Source organism: Sceloporus occidentalis, unplaced genomic scaffold (genome assembly GCF_023333645.1).
Source record: "Sceloporus occidentalis isolate IW3139 unplaced genomic scaffold, rSceOcc1.0.p SCAF_1, whole genome shotgun sequence".
NCBI classification, from domain to species: Eukaryota; Metazoa; Chordata; class Lepidosauria; order Squamata; family Phrynosomatidae; genus Sceloporus; species Sceloporus occidentalis.
The window spans coordinates 39278759-39301085 of NW_028316981.1; the positions used below are offsets into that span (position 1 = coordinate 39278759).

The following is a 22327-nucleotide window of genomic DNA, read 5'->3' on the forward strand; positions in this document are numbered from 1 at the left end:
TGCAAGCTATTGAGTCACAGATGTTCAGAATCTGAGACATAGGAAGCCAAGAGGTCAAAAATGGTGAGTAGCATGGCAGTCTCAGTTTATGAAACTGGTAATATTCACGACTATGTTCCCACCATCTTAACACCAGTGCAGGGTCCAGCTGAAGCCCACAACATATAATCTAACATATTCTACATATTTTAAATGTTTACAGTGAAGCAGGACTTTAAAAACAGGCAGAGTTGTAGATGAAACAGTTAAAACCATTGATTTGCTGATTTTTTAAAACCAAGTGCCTCTTAATATTCTTTTTTAAAAAGCCTCTTTATTTCCTTCTTTAACAACTGTTTTATGCATCCTGAAGCATTTTGCAAATCAGTGTTTCAAGATAAATCATTGGGCTCTGGTACTACTGGCCCAATATCATCAAGATCATTGTCCCCAGGACAGTTTCTGTACTCGGTTAAGGTTTTGGCACTACTCAGGGCAGCCTGATGTGGTCATATATCTGCCTGTAAAAGACACTGATAAACTATCCTAATGTTCAGCTCCTATTTAAAAATTCAAGTTCTTTAACTTCCAAGCTTTTCACACTCAAGAATGAACGTACTTAAATTATGCAGCACCACAAAGGACCACAAAGCTGAAGAAGGTGAGAAACACTATGGTGTTTCAGCAGTCAGCAAGGTTTTCCAACAATTTACAATCCCTCCTAATCACCCTAAAACTCCTACAGCCCCCATGCTCTAGCAGGCCCATATTCAGCACTTTGTCTTTGTCAAAGAAATGGAGGGGGGGATTCTAAGTCACCCAGCTCAGTTCAATCTGCACAATTTATGAGACACAGAGTTTCTGCTTCAAAATTATGCTCTAGTAAACAGGAGTATTTATGATTTAAAAATATCCAGCTTCTGTAGGCTGCCACACTATGATGATAACACATATCTCAAGTCATGCATGCACAATAATGTCTTACCTAGTTGTAATATCATAATGGTGTCATTTAAGGCCCGGGTTACCAAACTGAAATGTCTGTAGAGAGGATAGCATACAACTCTTCTTCCAAAGGATATCAGGACGTCAGACATGTCAGTAAAGGTCTGCATGGAATTTTTTTAAAAAAAGAATTAATGCAATAACAGGAGCAGAGTGCATATTTATTTCAACAGAAGACAGTTTATTTTCTAATCCCAATTCTGTTCTGTATTGGGGTACAATGAAGTAGTAATGCTTTAACAGATGGACCTATGGATTTAACATGAGTTCCCCCAAAATATTATTATATGTTTATGTTACCTCCAGCCAGCACAAAGTTGAACTCAGTTTTCTTATATTCCATGGTGATTCAACCTTGTTTATTTAAAAAAAAAGATATTAGCAAATGATGCAGAAACTACACAAAATAATACTTTCATAGACCTGAGAGAATTACAACTGTATGGTAAGAGATGTATCTTTAGAAGTGACTAAAGCCTAGAATTTTGAAGAAAATTTTTAAAATATGGTTTGTCCAGTAAATAATGTCAAACAAATCCTGAGTGCTCCTAAAATTTGCAGGTATCAACTAACTCAATCCATATCCAGTTAGAAGAACTAATGCTTTAAAATCTGAAGCATTCAATGAATGGTTTTCCTCCTTTTTAATTCTTTCCTTTAAAATATTTTTATTTTCAAATAAACTACAGGCATCTCTCCATATTCATGGGGGTTAGGGGAACAAGACCCCCGTGAATGTGGAAAATCGTGAATAAGGTGAGCCCCACCCACCTCCCCTCCGATGCCTGGGATGGCTGTCTGAGGCATGGGAAGGGCCAAGAGGGAGCTCACATGGCTCTTCCCCTGCCCTCCCTTGCCTTTAACTGGACCTGGGAGCCAGTTAAAGGCATGAGAGGGCAAGGGAAAGGAACAAGCACGTGCCTGCTCCACTCTTTCCCTGCCCTCTCCTGCCTTTAACTGGTTTTGTGCAACCGTTAAAGACATGAGAGGGAAAGGGAACGGGACAGGCCCGCGCCTGCTCCGTTCTTTCCCCCAGTCTCCTGCCTTTAACCAGCTCAGAAAGCCAGTTAAAAAGATGGGATGGCAGGGTGGGAGGGGAGAGGCACAGGCATGCACTCTTCCTGGCTGCTCCCACCCTCCTGGGCTTTTTCCCCCCATGGAGAAAAGCCCAAGAGGGAGGAGAAGGAATGAGTACCAGCGGGCTTAACATTCGCGAACAATCAAAACCACAAATGCTAAGTCTGTGCATGTGGAGGAGGGGTGTATAACGTAGTTCAGAAAGAGAAGAAGAAAGTGACTGAACAGCATTTGCTGAAGACACTTTAAATATAAACTACAGTACACAGAAAAAGGTACAGAAAACATATAAAACAGCTGGCAGAATAACTAAGCAAGATAACCAAGCATCTTAGCTAAAACAACACAAAACATATATCCAGTGCGCCCGTGTCATATACGAGTGCGCTATACACGGCTTCCAGCATATGCTGGGAGCCGCGCCGAAAAGGCTTCTCATGTGTCCCAGAGGAAACAATGGGGCGCGATGGGTGCACACCGCGACAACGAGACCCATTGTTTCTAATGGGGCTTGACTTTACACAGTGTTTCCCTTACATGGTGGGGTCCGGAACAGATCCCTTGCGTAAGGAAAGGGCCAACTGTATTATACCTAAAGTATTATTTGGGACAACATAGTTACAAAACTAAACTCATTCTTACTTAGAATGAATCAGAGAAGCAGCATACCTAGGTCAATACAGTATCACCTTCTGGAACCTATATTATCTGCCTACTTCTGTTCCTTTATTTTTGTTCATCCACTAAAGCATGGTGGTAAGATGGGACTGTCTAGATAAAGTTGGACTGCATCTCATACCACCACAACTGCATAGGTTCAACAATATGGATATCTCCTTTAAGTCTAAATTAAAACTGAGAACACATTCACTATCCCATTGACCTCAGAGCTACTAGTCTTGATAGTTAAAAACAAAACAAAAACAGAAAACCATACTTTGGGATGCTAATTGGAAACAATTACCTGACACACTAACCTAACACTATATCAGTCCTGGATTTTAACACTGGGATAAAAGTATATTTCAAAAGCCATGACTAACCAATTCTGAAGCCACATAAAAAGTTTTATAGAGGGGGAGGGGATATAAAAGAGAAAGAAACTCACATTCTTCTCTCCTTCAGTGGCAGAGATTTCATAGCAGTATGCCAGAAGTATATCAACTAAGCTCAGATATACTTGATGACAGGTTCTTTTATCAAGCAGAAAAGTTCTATTGAGGAACTTTCTCAGCTGTTCTTTCTCGTCTTCTGTAAAGGAAACTAAAAAAGAAAAGGTTATTTTAAGCATATCACATTCATAGCCACACTTTAAAAAACCTCACATACCTTAAATTAATAAGGGCAGTATTGATAAGAAATGTCTCCTCTCACCAAAGTCTTCAAACTACTCCAGTGATAAACTCAGAATTAAACACTTAACTACTGCAGCATCTGCTTGCCTGTTTCGGTTTAGAAGAGCAGATTCTTTCTGACTTGCTATGAGTTTTCACCAAATACAGTGGAAAACCTGTAACTATCCCAGTGTTTCACCTGGGAAACAGTGAAAGAGTTTCTCTTCAGTAACAAAGAAAATACAGTATTAAAACTTGGACTATACCCTTCTCAGGCAAGAGAAACAGAGAGACATTATACAAAACATATTTGAATCTTATCAGCAAACAGCAATAATGTTGTTTACAAATTAAGAATTTCCTAGATTATTAATGCCACTGTTATAGATTTTTACAACATCCTTTCAAGACATAACCCGCCCTCACTGACAGAAATATTGACAGCTGTCAACTATTCTGAAATCTATGTCAAACAAAGATTGTTCCTTTTGAGTAGTTAATATAATCTCAGGTCTATTTTTTTTAATACAAATGGTCTGTATAGATTTAAACACAAAAAAGTACACCATATGAACACTAAGCTCAAAATAAAGAGATTTTGAAAGGAGGAGGAAATATCACACTCCTTTCATTGTGTCTGCCCTTGGCAGGACTAATGCAAAGTTTTGTCAAAAACTGATAGAAAAGACCTATGTATCACTTATCTTAAGAAATTGGAAATTTATATGCAGTTTCTACTAATACAAAAAAACAACAACCCCAAAACAGGTAGCAATAATAATTAAATCTTAGGTCAGTTTTAACCTGTCTGAGACAAGCAGAGTGCTTAATGGAAAGCATATTCTGATTCAAGAATGCTTGCGGGAGGGAAATACTTGTCCAGATCACACATGGAGGGGGATCACTGGTCTATTTAACATATAGATTTTCCTCCGGGGATATGCTTAGATCTGATAATTTAATAAACTATGGGGATAAACAGACCGGCACTAAACACCAGCATCGGGCTGGAGTGCGGTGTGATGACAGCACGCAGGCCATACCAACTCCTCCTCAATGCCAGCATCATGCCGCATGCCTGACTGGATGTCGGGCAGCATCACACCATTTCTTTGATGCAGTGTTTAAATGAACTGCGCTAAAGAATCGGCAAACTGCTCTAAAAAGGAGCGGCATTTTGCCGGTTCCTTTTAGAGTGGCAAACAGCCAGATTAGGGCCACAACGTGCAGTTGCTGCTGCCCCAATCCGGCACTGAAAGGGGCACTGGCACACCGCTCTATCAGGGCAGTCCATTTTGCCCATATGTCACACAAATTATAATAAAGTTTCTACACTGAACACACAATCTGTGGCTATTTTTCGTGCAAGTCAAAAGTGTACATGTTTGATGGTTAGGCACATTTCAAATTTCAGATTGGATGGTGATGGGACTTACCCAAAGTTAAAACACTATAAAAATTGCCAGGTTTATAACAAAATTATTCTAGAATCAATTTGTTTCTAGCTATATTTCCTGTTCTTTAAAAAAAAAAGCAAGTTTGAGCTAGATGCAAAATATCAATAGGAATTATCAACAGCAGTAGTAATAGTAATATATGAATCAGGAGTAATACACGACAAAGTTCTTCACAAGGAAATCACAATACACCTTTAGGGAAAAAGAAAAGTGACAGAAGAAGGGATAGAGAAATTAAGAAGCTCTTTGCCACCCAAATTATTGAATGTACTTAGAGCAAAACTGTGTGAGATATACTGTATGCAAAACACACTTATCAAAATCTCATTTTGAAAGACTCTATATTGGGTTAAAATCCAGACTTAGATGAACAAAATTCCACTTCCCCCCACTTTCTGCTTCACATTCTTAAGCTTCCACAGCCAACTTTTAGGGTCACAACATCCTCTGTGATACTATATGATGGCAGAAAGGGACAACAGGAGGCTGGGAAAATCAGAATTTGGAAACGCTGCCTTGCACAATGGGAAATACCTTTCCACTCATGCAAAATATTTTTGGATCAAAGTTAATTTTAAACTATCATTTAAATCCAAACATTAAAATTCCTATCTATAAAGTGACACTTGAGACACAAATACAAAAAGGGTTGCATACTATCAAAGCTCAACTAAGCTAACAGTTCTGGTCACAATTCAGGAACAGGCTTATCATTTGTCCCAGAAAACCAGGAAAATCCCGGATTGAAGGGTTTGAATAATGCCCCCCACCAGCTGGGCTGACTGAAGAAGCAAGAAACCTAAATCCCAGAATGTAAATGGATGGCAATATATAAATCAACAACTACTGAAATACAGTGAGGGGCTCTTAGTGTATCCATTGAGGTTTGGCTCCTGACCCCCCCCCCCCCCCGATCCCAAAATATGTGGATGCTCAAGTCTCATCATACAGACTCCCACAGCCAAGTGGAGTCCCTTCTATAAAATAGCAAAATCATGGTTTGCTTTTGGGGAATATCTATATATCTATCTATCTGGAATATTTTGAAGACATGGCTGGAGTAGGGGGGCTGACTGTATGCAATGTTAAATATCAAAATATGGTGTGTATGTGGAGAGGGACTTTTTATAGGCAAGGGATTTGATAAACCGCCCCAATCCTGTCTTGCATATTTTTGTCCCAGTTTTGTGGAAGAGAATGATGGTAACCCTATTCAAGAAGGATGCTAAGAAGCTGGAGCATGTCTAGAGGAGGACAACCAAAATGGTGAAGTGTCTTCAAACCATCCCCTTTGATGAGAGACTTAGGGAGCTGGATATGTTAACCTGGAAAAGGTTAAGGAGTGACATGATGGCCATGTTTAAATATTTGAAGGGATGCCAGACTGAGGATAGACCAAGCTTGTCTTCTGATGCTCCAGAAAATAGGACCCAGAACAATGGTTTCAAACTACAGGAAAAGAGATTCCACCTAAACGTTAGGAAGAACCTCATGATGGCAAGAGCTGTTCAACAATGGAACATGTGGCCTCAGAGAATGGTGGCATCACCTTCTTTGGAGGTTTTTTAACAGAATCTGGATGGCCATTTGTCAGGTGTGCTTTGATTGTGTTTTCTTGCATGGCAGGGGGTTAGACTGGATGGCCTTTGTGGTATTTCCAATTCTATGATTCTGTTATTCTGTGATTCTGCCCATGCAGCCAATATAAGACAGCGATAGGGAACCTTTCAATCCTGGGACAATATGTCCTCCATACATAACTTCCCTGGGACGCATGCCAGTTAGCAGCTTCCATGCCAGGGGTGCAGTAAGTCTGCTTTGAAATATTCCAGACTTTAAGGGATCTATCCTGAATGCTGAACCCGAAATCCAAAAAAGGGTCAGTACTTTGCATAACTCCTTTAAAATCTGGAATAAAACCCAAGAGTGATCATAGCTGTTGACATGGAAGCACCCAGTCACCCTTTAAATATCAGCAATGGGTGGGGAAAGGCACACAAATACCATAGATTTCCATCACACAGAACCAACTAGGGTGTGATAGGAGCGAGCCCAAGTATAAAGTGCTACAGAAAACTTAATGGAAGAGAATATTAAGCAGAGGAGCAAGAAAAGCTCACATACAGATAGCTTCCCAACTCTACATCCTTGGGCTTCTCCCTTCAACTTCTAGATAGAAAAGACAACAAACAAAGAGAGCAGGAGACAAATGCAACCTTGGACTAGCTGTAAGATAAGGGTACAACTGTGGGCAAGATGAACATTATAAACAGTATGTGTGTATGTGTGCATGCACGCACATGTGCGTGCACACACACTCACTAGCATAATAATTATAATTCTTGTTTAATAAATATGTTAGGACTCATAAAATGTACACAAAATGGAATAAAAAGAGTCTTAATTTAGAAACCTAATTCAAATACCACCTCACCAAATGTTGCTTTTCAACCAGGATTATAAAAATTTCACAGCAATGAGAAGGTACAATGAATAAGATAATAGGTCAATGTGAATATATGTCAAACTTGTTTTATACATAATAGATGCTTGGTAGATAGTATTAGGAGAGCTTTTCCATTATTAATAATTGTGAGCAATCCAACATACTCAGTTTTGGCTCTCTTAGATGCAGAAAATGTTTTTGATCACCCTGAACGGAAACTTTACTAAAAATCATTAACCAAAACTGTTTTGACTGTTTTAAGACCATTTTGAATTAACCAGTAACAAAAATACCAAAAAATGGACAAACATAATCTTCACCTTCATAACAGCATTTGACAAGGCTGCACTTATCTGTATTTTGATTTGCTTAAATTTCTTAGCACATCCTATTGGAGCACATAAAGGCACCAGAATAAGACAAAACTGAGTGCAAGTTTTTCATTTTATGCAGATACTGGCTCTAGAAAATCCAATCCCTCACTGATAAGACTGCGAAATTATATTTGCAAAAACTCCCAAAAAGCCAAATTATTACTGCTACTGGTTCCTTCCAAAACTAACCAACATACGTTCTTATCAAATTGCAAAATTAAATGAAAATTAAAACTTGCTCACTTGACCCCATCCTTCTGAATTCAAATGTTTGTACACTTGCAGAGATATAGTCATGATGAACTGCTTCTAATAACTTTATTGCATTTAAAGCTGGCTTTGAGTCCAGTTGTTTAGGATTACTGCTTCATATGCCGTAACTTCTTGAAGCTTCTTGAATCTCTAGGAAAGCTCACCAACATGTTTTGAGACCATTTGTGATATCCTGTTCCAAGCTGCAGGATGATAATCTCTGCTACTCTTTTCATTATTGGCTATAAAATGCTCTGTGACCCTACAGAATAACTCATGCAGCTTCTAGCCAAGCCTTGCTAGTCCTCATACTAACAAAGCTTGCCACATTTTAGGGAATGAAGTAATGTTTAATGACTATAACTTATCTTCACTAAGGACAAAATCCCTGTTCTCACAGCAACTGTGTCAGTTTTTTAAAAATGAAAAGATATAGGTTTCAGAGCAGCCATTATCGCATGCCTTTACAAATGTGCAACTAGAACTGCTGCTACCATCACACTCTCTTCCAGACTCCCTCTTAACCCTACCTATCCAGCATGCCTTTTGTGTTTTTTCAGTCTGTGCTTGCCTTACATGGAGGATCCGTTCCGGACCACCACCACCCCCCCGCATAAGGCAAAAAACACATACTATATGCCCGAGCCCCATTAGATATAATGGAGCTCATGCTCACCACGTGCTCGTGAGCCACTGGTGTGAGCTCCATTCTTCCATTCTCTGGGTGGCTTCCGCATAAGCTGAAAGTTGCCTATAACAAGCCCATATATGGAACAGGCTCACTGTACTTTTCATTTAATTTATCTTTATTTTAACTTTTTTAAGCAATTCTGGAGCACTACTACTGTGATTTAAGTTTTAAAAAATAGGGGGGGAAATAAAGGGAATCAGTTTGCTTGGGAATGGCAAGGGAGCATTGACATCATGTGACTGCTAATACTGGAATTGCCCTGGCAGTGACATTTTGCACCATGAACTGGTGCAACTGGAAGACAGATTTTCAATGAAAAGGGATGCTCGAACTGCACTTTGGGGACCACTGCCAAAGCCACTTTTCCCTGGCTGTAATTGCAGATTAAAAACTGTGTATAGTAATCTAGTAAGATTGCTAGCCCAATTTTCAACAATGATTCTATTATTCTGTGACCAGCAAAGGCAGTCAAAGCAGTAGACAAAATCTAGCAAACAATGGTGATAAAAAAGCAACAAAGGCACCCAGTGGGCCATAAAAATAACTCAAGGAAGTAACTAAAAGATAATTCAAAGAGCTAAAAGCTTGCTGGAATAAAGTGCTATTTAAAAGACTCATGAAATACCAATATAGAAGATATTTAAAGTCAGGGGAGGGTTAAGGTACTCCACACATGAAGCTACCAAAGAAAAACCCATTTTGTAAAGTGCCACAAATCACACCTTAGCAGGAAGAATTTACACAGCTAACATTAGTAATCCTAACTGCATCATAGCCCACTTTTCCTGTTTGGATATAAATTGTTTAAATTGCTTTGCAAATTTGGTAACTAATAAAAAAACAGGATGTCAATCTTCATAACAGAAAGCTGTAATTAGTAGAGACACCAAAGAAGTGGGCAGATGTTCCAGCACACTCACATTCAGGTTGAAACAAAAATGGACAGTTAAGAGTTGTAGTGATGTGATCTGAGCTGATGGTAACTGACCAGAGTAGGCATTTGTGGTTAGCTCTGTATAAACACTGTCCAATATATCTCTGCAACAGAAAAGGAATATTCCATGTTGGGGATTATTAGGAAAAGTATCATTAAAACAATAAAACTGTCAACTTCATATACATGCATATTGCCACCACAATCTCAAAGGATAATAGGAAGTTGAAAAATGTACAGAAATTGGGGGGGGGGGGGGAGCGGAGGTCAAAACAAGAGGCTACAGCAAACCCCCAATCCAACCATGTAGTAAGGCTACAATATGATGGTTATGGGGGGGGGGGGGGCATAACAGAACTATATAAAATCATTCATGGTGTACACTAGGCAGAGGTTTTTCTTGTTTTCATTATACAAAAAAATAAGGCCATCCATTGAAGCTGAACAATGGGAGATTCCTCACAGGTGAAAGGAAGTGCTTCTTGCCATAAACTGTAGTTAAACTGAGAAATTTCCTACCACAAAATGCAGTAATGGCCACCAACTTTAGGAGGAGATGAGGCATGTTCATGAGGGAGGTAGCTATCACTGCTTATTATTTTACCTCCAGTATTAGAGGCAGAGTTCTTCTCAATTCCACTTGAAAATGAACAGGTGGATCTACTGTACTCAAACCCTGTGTGTGTTCTTGCTGTTGACATGTGGCTAGAAAAGTTAGACTTCATAATTCAGTCCGATTCAACATAGATCTTATGGTTCTGGGTGCCAACACAAATACACATGTAACAACAAACTGTAGCATTCAGCATCTTAAAATGAGTGTGCTTGTTCAGTGTTTCAGACAGAATTCTTCAAGTATTAGTCATTACCCCTCTCCCTGCCACCTGTTTTTCTATTCATTTTTTCAGCAGACAGCATGGTCAGCCCTCCATGGGCTAAGTTTGGGGAAGGATTATGCCCCCTTAGAATTTTTCTTCCTATTGTATCCCTGAAAACCTCAATCTTCTCTCAAGCAAACATGTTGATACTGATGCTCAGTAGCCATGCTTTGGCTTCAATCCTTTCAGCATCCACATCTGTTATAACTGTGGGCAGAGGATAATATAAACATATAACGACAAGGAGTAATATGGAACCAGAGATAATGGTCATGAAGGCAAGGCTGGGGAATAGGAATAAGGAATAAAGGAGTAAGAGGTTTTTACAGGAGTAGAAGTAGGAATAAAGAGTAACAAAATATATTTGTTACTCCTTATTCCTGTTATTATATTGTACATGCAAACAACAAAAACAAGTTTATTATATTGCACTGGGGAAGGGTCTGGGAGGCAAAGAGGGAGAGATACACACGCCAGCCTTGCAAAGCAACTGGGGCTTTTCCCTAGGGCTGGGCAGTAAGAGTAACATTAAGAAAAAACTATCTTACTCCAGAGTAGGACAAAGAGTAACCTCAAAATCACTACTCCCCATCCCTGCATGAACAGCAGTGACCAATCCTATTTCTTAAACCATCAATTTATTACAAGTGAACAGCCTGTATCAGTGGTTCCCAAAATTTGGTCCTCCGGACGTTTTGAACTTCAGCTCCAAGAATACTTGACTGTTGGCCAAGCTAGTTAGGGCTTCTGGGAGTTAAAAATCCAAAACATCTGGAGGATCAACGTTTGGGAACCACTGGCCTATATCAAAACATTAAGAACAGTAAGGCTCAGTAATCTTTCTTGTGGAGGGATGGATCAGTCATGCAACTAAACACAACACTGGCTCTTCCATCGGTACATCTTAAACCACAATGTGAGCTGCAGTGTACACAACGAGGAAGCCAGCCTGGAGCACACCATTATGGTGGTCATGTCTTTTTGAAGCCTGGCAAAATTCTTCTCCCTGTCACTGCCATGACAGATACTAGAACGTAAGGCATTCACAATTTCATTGAATTCAGGGACCTAATAAATAAAAGCCAGACTTGTGAATATTTTATTTGGGCACTTAGATGCTTAAGGAAAGACCAGACCTTTTGAAAAATTAAGTATCATTTTTCTTCCCCTATAAAAGGAAATTGGAAACTGATCGCTAGTAAGCAAGATAGATTACTAGAGACAAAATAAATTACCTCAGAGCATGTAAACGATATATTAAATGTACACAGCTGCCTATGCTTTTGAAGACAGCTTCTCGCCTGAAACAGAGTTTTATAATTCTACATTGTGAAACCAAATAAAAATGAGCTGTTAACTAAGCCGAACGTGACTTTTAAAAAATGTAAAACCCTTTCATCTGGAGCCTGCAGGAACCTGAGCAGTAGCACAGAGCTCCCTGCAATGCCCACACCTCCCCCAACCCATGGGGAAGGCTATGGAATTAGTTCGGCTTATGCAGAGAATTCCTTTGACTGGCTTTACACAATCCAGTCACGAAGGGAAATATGGGGGCATTGGTTAAAGGAACTAAGTGCCCTCTACTGGAAGGATACTTGGTCCCAAAGCCAAAAATGATGGCACCTGGGCCATATCAGTATTTCTACTGGCTTCCTCTGAAAAAAACTTCTTACTGGATTAGGAAGTAGGCAGCAAAGAGGTACAAAGCAGGAGATTAAAGGGCTGTAACAGTCTCTTAAAAATCAATACAGAATACAAAAGGTAAAAAACAGCAGAATAGGTGAGCGTGACACAACATACATGTTCTGCCCAAAAGCCTCAAGTAACTACAAAAGATTAAAAAAGCAAAGTCAAGAAAAAAGAAAAAACAGGTTAATACAAAGAATTGCAGCAAATAATACTAGGTTCCAATCAGTAAATAAATGAAAATAAATACTGGTACTTTATTTTTGTTTCCAGGCTAGCTTATAAGTAAGTGTTCAACAATAAATATCCTGAATGGATGGGTAGATGGACTTTTATAGAATAGAGTTGAAAGAGTCCAACCCCCCTGCCATGCAGGAAATCACAATCAAAGCATCCCTGACAGATGGCCATCAAGCCTCTATTTAAAAACCTCCAAGGAAGGAGACTCCACCACATTCCGAGGGAGTGTGTTCCACTGTTAAACAGCTCTTACTGTCAGGACGTTCCTCCTAATGTTGAGGTGGAATCTCTTCCTGTAGATTGCATCCATTGTTCTGGGCCCTATTCTCTGAGGAAGCAGAAAACAAGCTTGCTCCATCCTCAGAATGACATCTTTTCAAACATTTAAACAGGGCTGTCATATTACCTAACTTTCTCTTCTCCGGGCTAAACATACCCAGCTTCCTAAGTCTCTCCTCATAGGGCATGGTTTCCAGACCCTTCACCGTTTTGTTCATCTCCTCTGGATAGGGTTGCCATAAGTCAGGACCTCCAAAACGGGACAAATGTAGGACAAATGTAGGACAGCATTTTCAAATGTAGGGCACATTTTTTTTAAATGGAGGACACGCGAAAAAATTGATGCTTTTTTTAAAATGTTAATATAAATGCATGTTTCTTAGGCATGATCAAAATGGAGGACAATTGGGCATTATTTCTAGACAGATGGCAGAAATGTACTTCCCTTTCTGGCCAAACACCCCCAACCTCCATTCCAAAACACACACAACAGCACATTTGGGCATTTCATACGGCTTTAATTAACATGGCCTCTTGCATCAGAGGCTTATTCCATAACCAAACCCCTTGGGTTTAACATGGCTATGCATATTGAACATGTGAAGGTGGTTTCACAGTTCTTGCACCAAGTGTACTTCTCAGAAATGTGTACTTGGTCAAGGGACTCTGGTTTTTCTTCACTGCGCATGAGTTTGTAAAAATCACAGCAATTTACATTGACCATGCCTCAGAGGCTTGCTGATATCAATATCACCCTTAAAGAACCAAAAACACACAAAAAAGGCACTTTGGAAAGTCACACTCTCTTGGCTTCAGAAACAGTGCGTGCATGCCTCTCAAGCTGACTCATATCATCATCATCATCATCATCATCATCATCACCACCACACTATCACTGTCAAAACAAGGGAGACTTGTTAGCATTAAAAGCACCCAAAACACACTTTGGAAGGTGACACTCTCTCAGCTTCTGAAACAGTGCCTGCATGCCTCTCAAACTGACTCATATTATTATCATCATCATCATCATCATCATCATCATCATCATCACCACCACCACCACACTATCACTGTCAAAACAAGGGAGACTTGTTAGCATTAAAAGCACCCCCCCCCCAAAAAAAAACCACCTTGAGGCCTCTGGCCACTCACTCACCACCTCGTCCTCCTCCTTCTTCTCCTCCCCCTCTTCCATTCACCGCGTGGCCTGGGGCGGAGGAGGAGGAGGAGGTGGGTGGCAACCGGGGTTGTCCCAGTTTTTGGCGGCACCCAGGACGGGAGGGGCCCAGGGCCACCAAAACCGGAAAAATCCCGGTTGCAGCCGGGTTATGGCAACCCTACCTCTGGACATACTCCAGCTTCTCAACAACCTCTTTGAATTGTGGTGACCTGAACTGGACACAGTATTCCAGGTGAGGCCAGACTTCTCTTGAGGATGAGGAGAAGTAATCGATGAGAACCCTTTGGGTTTGGTCCATCAGCCAATTACAAATTCACATTCTCTAGCCCACATTTTACTAGCTTGTTTGCAAGAATATCGTAGCAGATCTGGTCGAAGGCCTTACTGAAATTGAGATATGCTATAATTATTCATAGCATGCCCTTCATGTACCAAGCTGGTAATTTTATCAAAGAGAGAGAGAGAGAGATCAGATTAATCTGCCATGACTTGTTTTTGAAAAACCCATGTTGACCTTTTGTGATAACGGCATTCCCTTCTAAATGTTCACACTTTCTGTTTAATGATCTGCTCTGGAATCTTTCCTGCTATTGATGTCAGACTAACCAGGTGGTAATTGTTGGAGTCCACTTTTTCTTCCCCTTTTTGAAAATGAGGACATTTGCCCTCCTCCAGTCTGCTGGGCTCTCTCCACTTCGCCAGGAATTCTCAAAGATTATTGCCAGTGGTTCTAAGATTTGCCAGGTTTTTCTAAATACACTTATATCCTGTTCATCTGGCCCTGGAGATCTGAATTCATTTAGATTAACAGGTATTTCTGTACTACCTCTTTATCTGTGTCCTCTGTTCCACTTTCCTCAGGTTGAGTACCATTTTCCCTTTGTGAGAAAACTGGGGCAAAGAATGTGTTGGGCAGTTCTGCCTTTTCTGTGTCCCTGTTAGCATTTTCCCCTTCCAAGTTTCATGTCTTGTGCTTTATAGTACTTTGGGGACAGCAGGTCTCATAAAACTTACTTAATTCTTTATTTAAACAGCAGAGGGCACACAAGGGTTTTGTTGTTGTTTTGAACATGATATTCTGCATCCCAAACTGCTTCCAGCTACAAATTTAATTGGCAGATCTGAACAATCTGCTTTTGTAGTCTTCAGACTCTTCCTCTTTTTCCACATCACCATCCTCTCACTCACTAACTCTTAGATCTACTGTCCGTGATATTCTGTAAGCTTGCAAATGGCTGCCTAGCAACTGCAGGGTTGTTGTTTTTAAAAAATAGCATATTCTTTTAATCTACAAACTTGTACACATCTGCATATCTTGGGTATCTTGAGTACATAAAAGCCATGATCTTTTGGAGATGGCCCATATTCAACCACCTGGTTTAAAACAAATTATGTAACAACTGCTACACGCTATTGTTAACTGGCAGGCAAGGTGAGGCATTAGCAGTAGGTTTCAGATCAAATCAGGGATTACCAATGAATAATCAGCGAGAATTCAAACAGAAGGTGATTCATATGAAGTACAAAATTTTATCAATGCAACATCAGGATTGAGCAGCTAAAGTAGTGATATTATATACCAGTTATTACATACCGATAGCACATTAATGGGGCCTGATTTACCTAGTTGGTATATATCATTCATTAGGCCTGAGTTGCCTAACTCAGACGTGCACACAAGCACAGAGAGAGACAGCATGCTAGTTATCACTAAACTTCCCTGTAACAAAATGTTCTCAACAAAATTTATGATCTAAAAACTAAGATAAAGTAACAATAGAATATTACTTAATAAAGCAAATTCTAGAAATCCTCACTTTTAGTTATACTGACCAGGGATGCTGGAAGTTGCAGTCCAGCAACAGCTGCAGGGCTGCCTGATTCCCACCTATAATATGAACCAGTACATCTTAAGGAAGCCAGTGTGGCATAGCGGTTTCAATATAGACCTATGACCCTGGAGACCAGGGCTTGATTCCCAGATCAGCCATGATTCCCAGATCGGCCACAGGGTGACTTTGGGTAAGTCACATGCTCTCGGCCTCAGGAGAAGGCTCTTGCCAAGAAAACCCCGTCATACATCTGTCTTAGGGTCATCGTAAGTTGGAAACAACATGAAGGCAAAGAACAATAAAAAAAGTAGAAGCACTGAATAGCAGTATCATCAGTGACCAGCTTAACATGATAGAAGCAACCAGCTTCTTCAGGCAGGTATCGTAGCTGATGGTACTGAAAGACACTGATGGATCTAGAAAAATTAGGATCACATTTTCTGCCTCTGTCACGGTGGAGGATAACCCGTAGGATGGCCCCAGCAACTTCAGTATCAAAATCAGGCCTAGAACATGATGAAGAATATCGAAAGCCAGTTTCACCCAATAGCGACCGAACATATGCCCAAGAAAGAATCTTTTGGGGGCACTGAGAATTTGTCTCAGTCAACAAGTTCTTGATTATCTCTTTTAAAAGCAAATTTTCCTAAGTATCCATTTCCAAAAAGTCTGTGCAAAGCACCACTCAATATTCCAAAAAAGAGAACTGCAAAAACTGAAAATGGATCAAGGAAGAATTACAAAGAAATTTTTGTTTTACTAGATGCAATCATGTCATGCATTTCTCCACTGCAATTTTAATAGTGCATAGCAGCCACTAAAAAAGAAAAACAGTCAGGCTAAAGGCACTCCATAATGATTTTTTTTAAAATGTCAGAAATACACTCACCCCTCCATTTTCACAGGAGAGCCTGCGAAAACGGAAACTCGCATATATTCAAGCCCCATTGGCTTGAATAGCTGCACACCATGGGCAAGCATGCCATTTTAGCCAATGGGGCTCGCCCCTCCATGAATAATCGAAACCGCAGACTTCAAGTCTCCGAAAACAAAGGGGCAACTGTATCTAGACCAAAATGTCACCTATGCTACTGCATTACATGCTATCAATGAAATGTTAACTTATTGTGAAGGGTAATCCTCACCACTTACATCATTATAGTAAGAGCTTCACCTTTTATAAAATGAGTCAGCTTTAGACTCAATTTCACTGTACTATAAAGTGTTAAGATACTGCAGAGAAGACCAATATCATGTATTTCTAAAATGTCTTTAAACTCAATTGCCCATCTATAGTTTTTACCTACACTAAGTGCAGTGAGCCCTCTGTATACATAGATTTTTTTTATCCACGGATTCAACACTCCACGACTTGAAAACATGCAAACATAATATAAATTTCAAAAGCAAACAATGTTTTTGCCATTTTATAAGGGACACCATTTTACTATGCCACTGTATTTAATAGGACTTGAGCATCCATGGATTTTGTTATCCATGGAGGATCCTGGAACCAAACCCCAGCAGATACTAAGGGTCCACTGTACTATTTGAAGGTCTTAGAATTCATCTAGTTCAGTTTCTTTAACAGAAAGACAATCCCTTAGATATGAAACATCTCCAAACGATGTTCATGCATTTTTTCCTTTCTTCCCCTATACAGAATTGTAGGGAGAAGAGGAAGAAGAAGAATCAACAATTAGCCTCCTAAAGCCACTCAACAAATCAAATTAAGTATCCCAGAAAGAGTATTTTGATTACAGTACTACAAACCATGAGGTCTGTGAAACTCTCTTCCTGCGCTATATACAGAAAGGAAAACAAAAGATCTGCTCCGCACAGAGCTAAATATCTCCCCACAAGACAGATATAAATGAATAGACTCGGGGCTCAGAAACAGCCCCATATTTGAAGCCTCCAGCGTCATCAAAAAAAATAGTATGAAAAGGACTCAGTGGAGCAGAAAAGAGTGAAATTATTTCTCTCCCCAAACTTTCTATACTGCCAGAATGATGAGCTAGACTCCTGAAGAAAAGCACTCATTTTAGGAGATGTTAACACTCCAACACTTTGCTTTATAGATAGCACTCCAGCTCTGATGTTTTATTGTCCAACTGTTATAGTCCAGAACAAGATTTCTTTCTTGTTATTGATTTTGTTGTATTAGACATACAACTACTGCAAAGCGAAGCAGCAAAACTGCTGATTGGAATGCCATATAGACAATACTTAACACTAGGGATGTGTGGGCCACACTAGATGACACCCTAAGGGGGGGGGGGGGGCACCATTGTTCCCCAAACATCTGCCTTTTGGCAGAAATGGGCTGTGAGCAAAATTTGTCTATCAGTCCTTAGGAATAGCAAAATGAGGACTCAGCAAATGCAAATAAGAAACCACTCAGAGTCAGGGGCTTTCCCAGCAGATAATGATCACCAATTAGCAGACATTAATCCTCTTTTACATTAGCCTCCCAGGCTGAGGCCTTCCATCAGCACAGAATAATACACATGCAAATCACTCCTGCATTCCCAGGCTCACACAGTATATATATAACCAACTTTTTCCAGGCAAGCATTCTCTGAAGATGCCAGCCACAGATGCTGGCGAAACATCAGGAAGAAACTCTTCTACAACATGGCCACATAGCCCGAAAAACCCACAAAAAACTATAGATGCCGGCCATGAAAGCCTTCGACTTCACATAATCCATTACCAAATTGCTTGATCTAGAATTTTGTGGAAGTTTCTTCCTAAATTTGAAAAATTTCCAATGAGAGTAAATTTAATCAGTGACATTATGTGCAAGTCCATTTGGTGGACCCTATCCAAGCAAAAAAAAAAAAACTTGAGATCACTCTAAACTGGTTAGAATTAATCACTTATTCTCCTCCAAAAAGAAGTTAAAGGAAGAATTCTAGAATAAGAGCTGAAGAGCCATCTGTTGTGGAAGAAGTGTTGTTTTTTAAAAAATCATATAAAATGTTTAACACAGATATCTCAATCTTCCTCAAGCAACCTTTTACAATCCTTTGCAAAGGAACAGTAAGGCATTTGTGCAATCCTTTTTCAAAACAAACAGCAAGTTAAGTGTTGGAAAATACCCACTCAGAGGACTGGGCTCTCAAGCCATACAGAGAACAAATGTTTATAGGAAGCAGAGAAAAATGATCATACCAAGTGCAATTTGATTGCTCTCATTCCAAGAATTGCCTTCTTGCGAATCCATCTTGGCTCTGTAGACTTCAGCCCACCAAGGCTTGTATTTCAATAAATGGCAAATAGCTTCATCTTCAAAAAAGTCAGCTCTAGACAAATAGAAATATTCAACTGTTATACCATTTGATATTAATTACACATCGCCAAAGTAATCATGTTGAGTGGCTTCCCAACAGCATGCAAAGTGAGGACTTGAAACATTTACAGATGCATGACCTCTAAATACTGTATATACTCATGTTTAAGTCTAGAAATTGAAGTAAAAAAATTGACCCATAAAAACCAAGTCGACTTATCCATGAGTCAATATAAGTACTGCACTTTAACTCTTATTTAAAAAGGAACCATCTCCTGGTGATAGGAAAGGTCATAATCTGACTTGAAACTACTGACCCACCCCTCCTGCATTTTCATCCATGTAGCCTTTAATGTGAGTACAAACAGTTATGCCTCCTGGAATTTTATAAGTTATTTGGCATAGTTTTCCTTTGCTTTATCGTTTACATTCTTTGCTTCATTCTTTATATCCTTTGTTACATGCCCCTAAATTTTACCCTCGATTTATCCATGAGTCATATTAAAATCCATAATTTTGGCCCCAAAACCTATGACTTATCCAGTGAGTTTCTATGTCTACATGGGTATTAGAACCCCATACAGTCCAACCACTAGGTCAGTGGTCCACAAACTGTGCTCTTTAAGAGATTTTGAACTTCAGCTCCCAGAAGCCTCAGCCATGTTGGCCAATAGTCTGGCATTCTGGGAGCTGAAATCCAAGATCTCTGTATGGGGTTCTAATACTCATGTAGACATAGAAACTCACTGGATAAGTCACAAACTCTCTGTCTCAGAAAAAGACAATGGCAATCCCCTGAACAAATCTAGCCAAGAAAGCCCCATGATAGGGTTGCCTTAAGGTCGTCATACTTTGGAAATTATCTGAAGGCACACAATAACAACTTACAGATAATGATCAGGATCAAACTTGGCTGCCTCTGCTGCCAACCGTTTTTCTCTCCGTTCAGCTGCAGTTGTTGAGTCAGGATTTTTTATATCAATGACTTCATTAAGTTCATCCTGTAAAGTCAACAAAAGAATCAGTAAGAAAGCTGCAAGACTGCAAAAAGTCTATTTTTAAAGGTCTAGAGTAGGCCTGCACAACATACGGTCTGGGGGCCGCATGTGGCCTGCCAAAGGATTTTGGGTGGCCCGCAAGGATGTAGAACAACTTCAAGGCTCCTCTGCTGCTCAGCCTTCTACTGAGGAGAGGGCCATGTGGAGGATCGGTAAACACTCACTCTGCAAGGCTCCTCCGCTGCTCGACTTTATCCTGAGAAGGCCAGGTGACAGAGGAAAAAGGAGGGCAAATGCTTGCCCCTCAAGGCTAGTTCACACGTGACAGTAACCCAAGATTTGCTTAACATCACTGTTGCGAGTTTGAAAGCTTGAGCTCATCTCAGGCACCAAATCATGATTTACTTTGAGACAATCATTTTGAACTGTCATCATATCCTGGCTTAATACGTGAAGTTTGGGAAAGGCAAAGAGTCTCCACTGCTACATCATCTCTAACAAATAAACATGTTCTGCTAAAACCTTTTGCTACTTTTGCTACTGGCAAGTCAGTCTCTTTCTTCCACCATGCTGCTCCTGGAGGGAAAGCTCCTTAGCGAGTTCTTCATCGTCTGCTTTGAAGAACAAATCTACAAACTAAGTCACTTCTATTCACCTTTAACTTTGCACTATTTATGAATCAGCAGGCAAGCACAAGCCCCAATAGAAATCATTATGGAACCCCACTGCTTCCACAATGGAAAGAGCTACATGGTTTATTTAACACTATCCTTTTGTTTCACATATTGTATTCTTCACACAAACATGTTTCTGCACCCTCTTGTTCAGATAAAGAAATGAACTTTTTAAAGAGATGTAAAGTTCGCAGTACCCTAGACAAACAATATGATTATGAGGGTTTATAAACAATTATTCTTCCTGCAAGCTTCATTATACAGCAGCAAAGCATCCCTCACTGTTTTTCTTTAAGGACACACTAGCTGAAACCAGAGAATGCCACTGAATATATTCTCCACAAGCCAGTTAGGCAACACAAAGTCTTCCATTAGGCATCATGAACTAAAGGGGCAAGAACATGGGGCTTTGTTCACATTTGTAGCAAGTCCATGATAACCTGAAATACATATGACAATAAAATGTTTTCTTTGGCTTCCACTTAGCTACTATAATTAAAAAACAAAGCAAAACAGAATGTTGGCTAACTAATTTAGTAAAACTGCAAATGTCTACATTTGATAGTCAAAGCATAAGCAAACATTTTAAAGTCCTTTATCCCACAACTAGTGAGATGACTGAAGTAGGGATGGGCATATCTAGCCTTGCTTGGCTCTTTTTGTTGCCCCTAACCAGCCAGACTCTCCCAGAGCACTCAACAAAAGAAAAAAAAATTGAATTCTCTCCCATGGAAGTCTCCATGAGCCACAATTTAACAGGCTGTTGTCACTGCCTTCTGCACCTCCCCTGGGTTGCACGTAACATTTTAAAATGCCTATTTTTCAAACCAAGACGTGGACTTCCAGCATCTTCTAGATATTTTTTTTTTCCTTAGCATTTTCAGCAGTCTGTGTTGCCTTTGGAAACTCAGAGACAGGAAACAGATGCCAAAATGGCTCAATCTGTAGATGTACTGAATCAGTAGAAATTAAATCACAATAACTTGCTTTAATGATTTCAATGGATCTGTGTAAGTAGAAATGAATGTGGATTGCACTCAATACCTTTTTAAGCATATATATTATTAACAGATGTTCTCTCCTTACAATCATTACATGAATATGGCACAAAAAGGCTATGGTACAACCCTATCCATATTTGTTGAAAATCAGTTCCTAATATCTGGATCATTCCCCTGTATTCAACAGAGTTTATTCCTAAGTAACTGTGCTGCTTTAGTCACTGGTGATGTCTCTACAACATCTCAAATTTTGAAGATCATTCCAAAGGTGCTTTTTAACAGCCTAAAGATAGTTCCCAGCCTCATGCAGTTTTGTTCTTCGCATTTTTAAAAATGAAGGTACAAAGCTGTTTCATGGATATTGTGTATTCACTTGCAGAATTATCCAGATATCATAGTTTACACATTGGCTGCATGCTGTTTCAACAACACTGCCATAAGGACTTCTGCTGCTTTAATGTTATATAGCAACTTCTTAATAGGCATTCTTTCTTTCCAGTTGTGTTTTAGGGAAGGGGAAAGAATGCAATTTGATCTCACAGAAAACCTCAGGTTAAGCAATTTGAAAAAAATTGAAAAAAGCCATCAAGAACAAGAAAAATGCTTGATTTAGCACCAAAGGACAAATTAACTAACTAAACTATTAAGAGAAAAGTCAGTACATACGTTTTTGGAATAGTGAGACCCTTTTTGCAATTCTTACAGAGAAGAGATT

The 22327-nt window shown here is 39.7% G+C and overlaps 1 protein-coding gene across 1 annotated transcript in view; it reads right to left on the minus strand.

The window, feature by feature from the left end:
- SHQ1 (SHQ1, H/ACA ribonucleoprotein assembly factor) overlaps positions 1 to 22327 on the minus strand; it is a 101080-nt gene that overhangs the window by 73119 nt on the left and 5634 nt on the right. Inside the window, exons 5-9 of the mRNA XM_089519613.1 lie at positions 19828 to 19940; positions 18822 to 18952; positions 3170 to 3324; positions 1285 to 1338; positions 965 to 1088 (exon numbers count right to left, since the gene is read on the minus strand). Coding sequence (XP_089375739.1) covers positions 965 to 1088; positions 1285 to 1338; positions 3170 to 3324; positions 18822 to 18952; positions 19828 to 19940 — 577 coding nt within the window. The remainder of the gene's footprint in view (positions 1 to 964; positions 1089 to 1284; positions 1339 to 3169; positions 3325 to 18821; positions 18953 to 19827; positions 19941 to 22327) is intronic.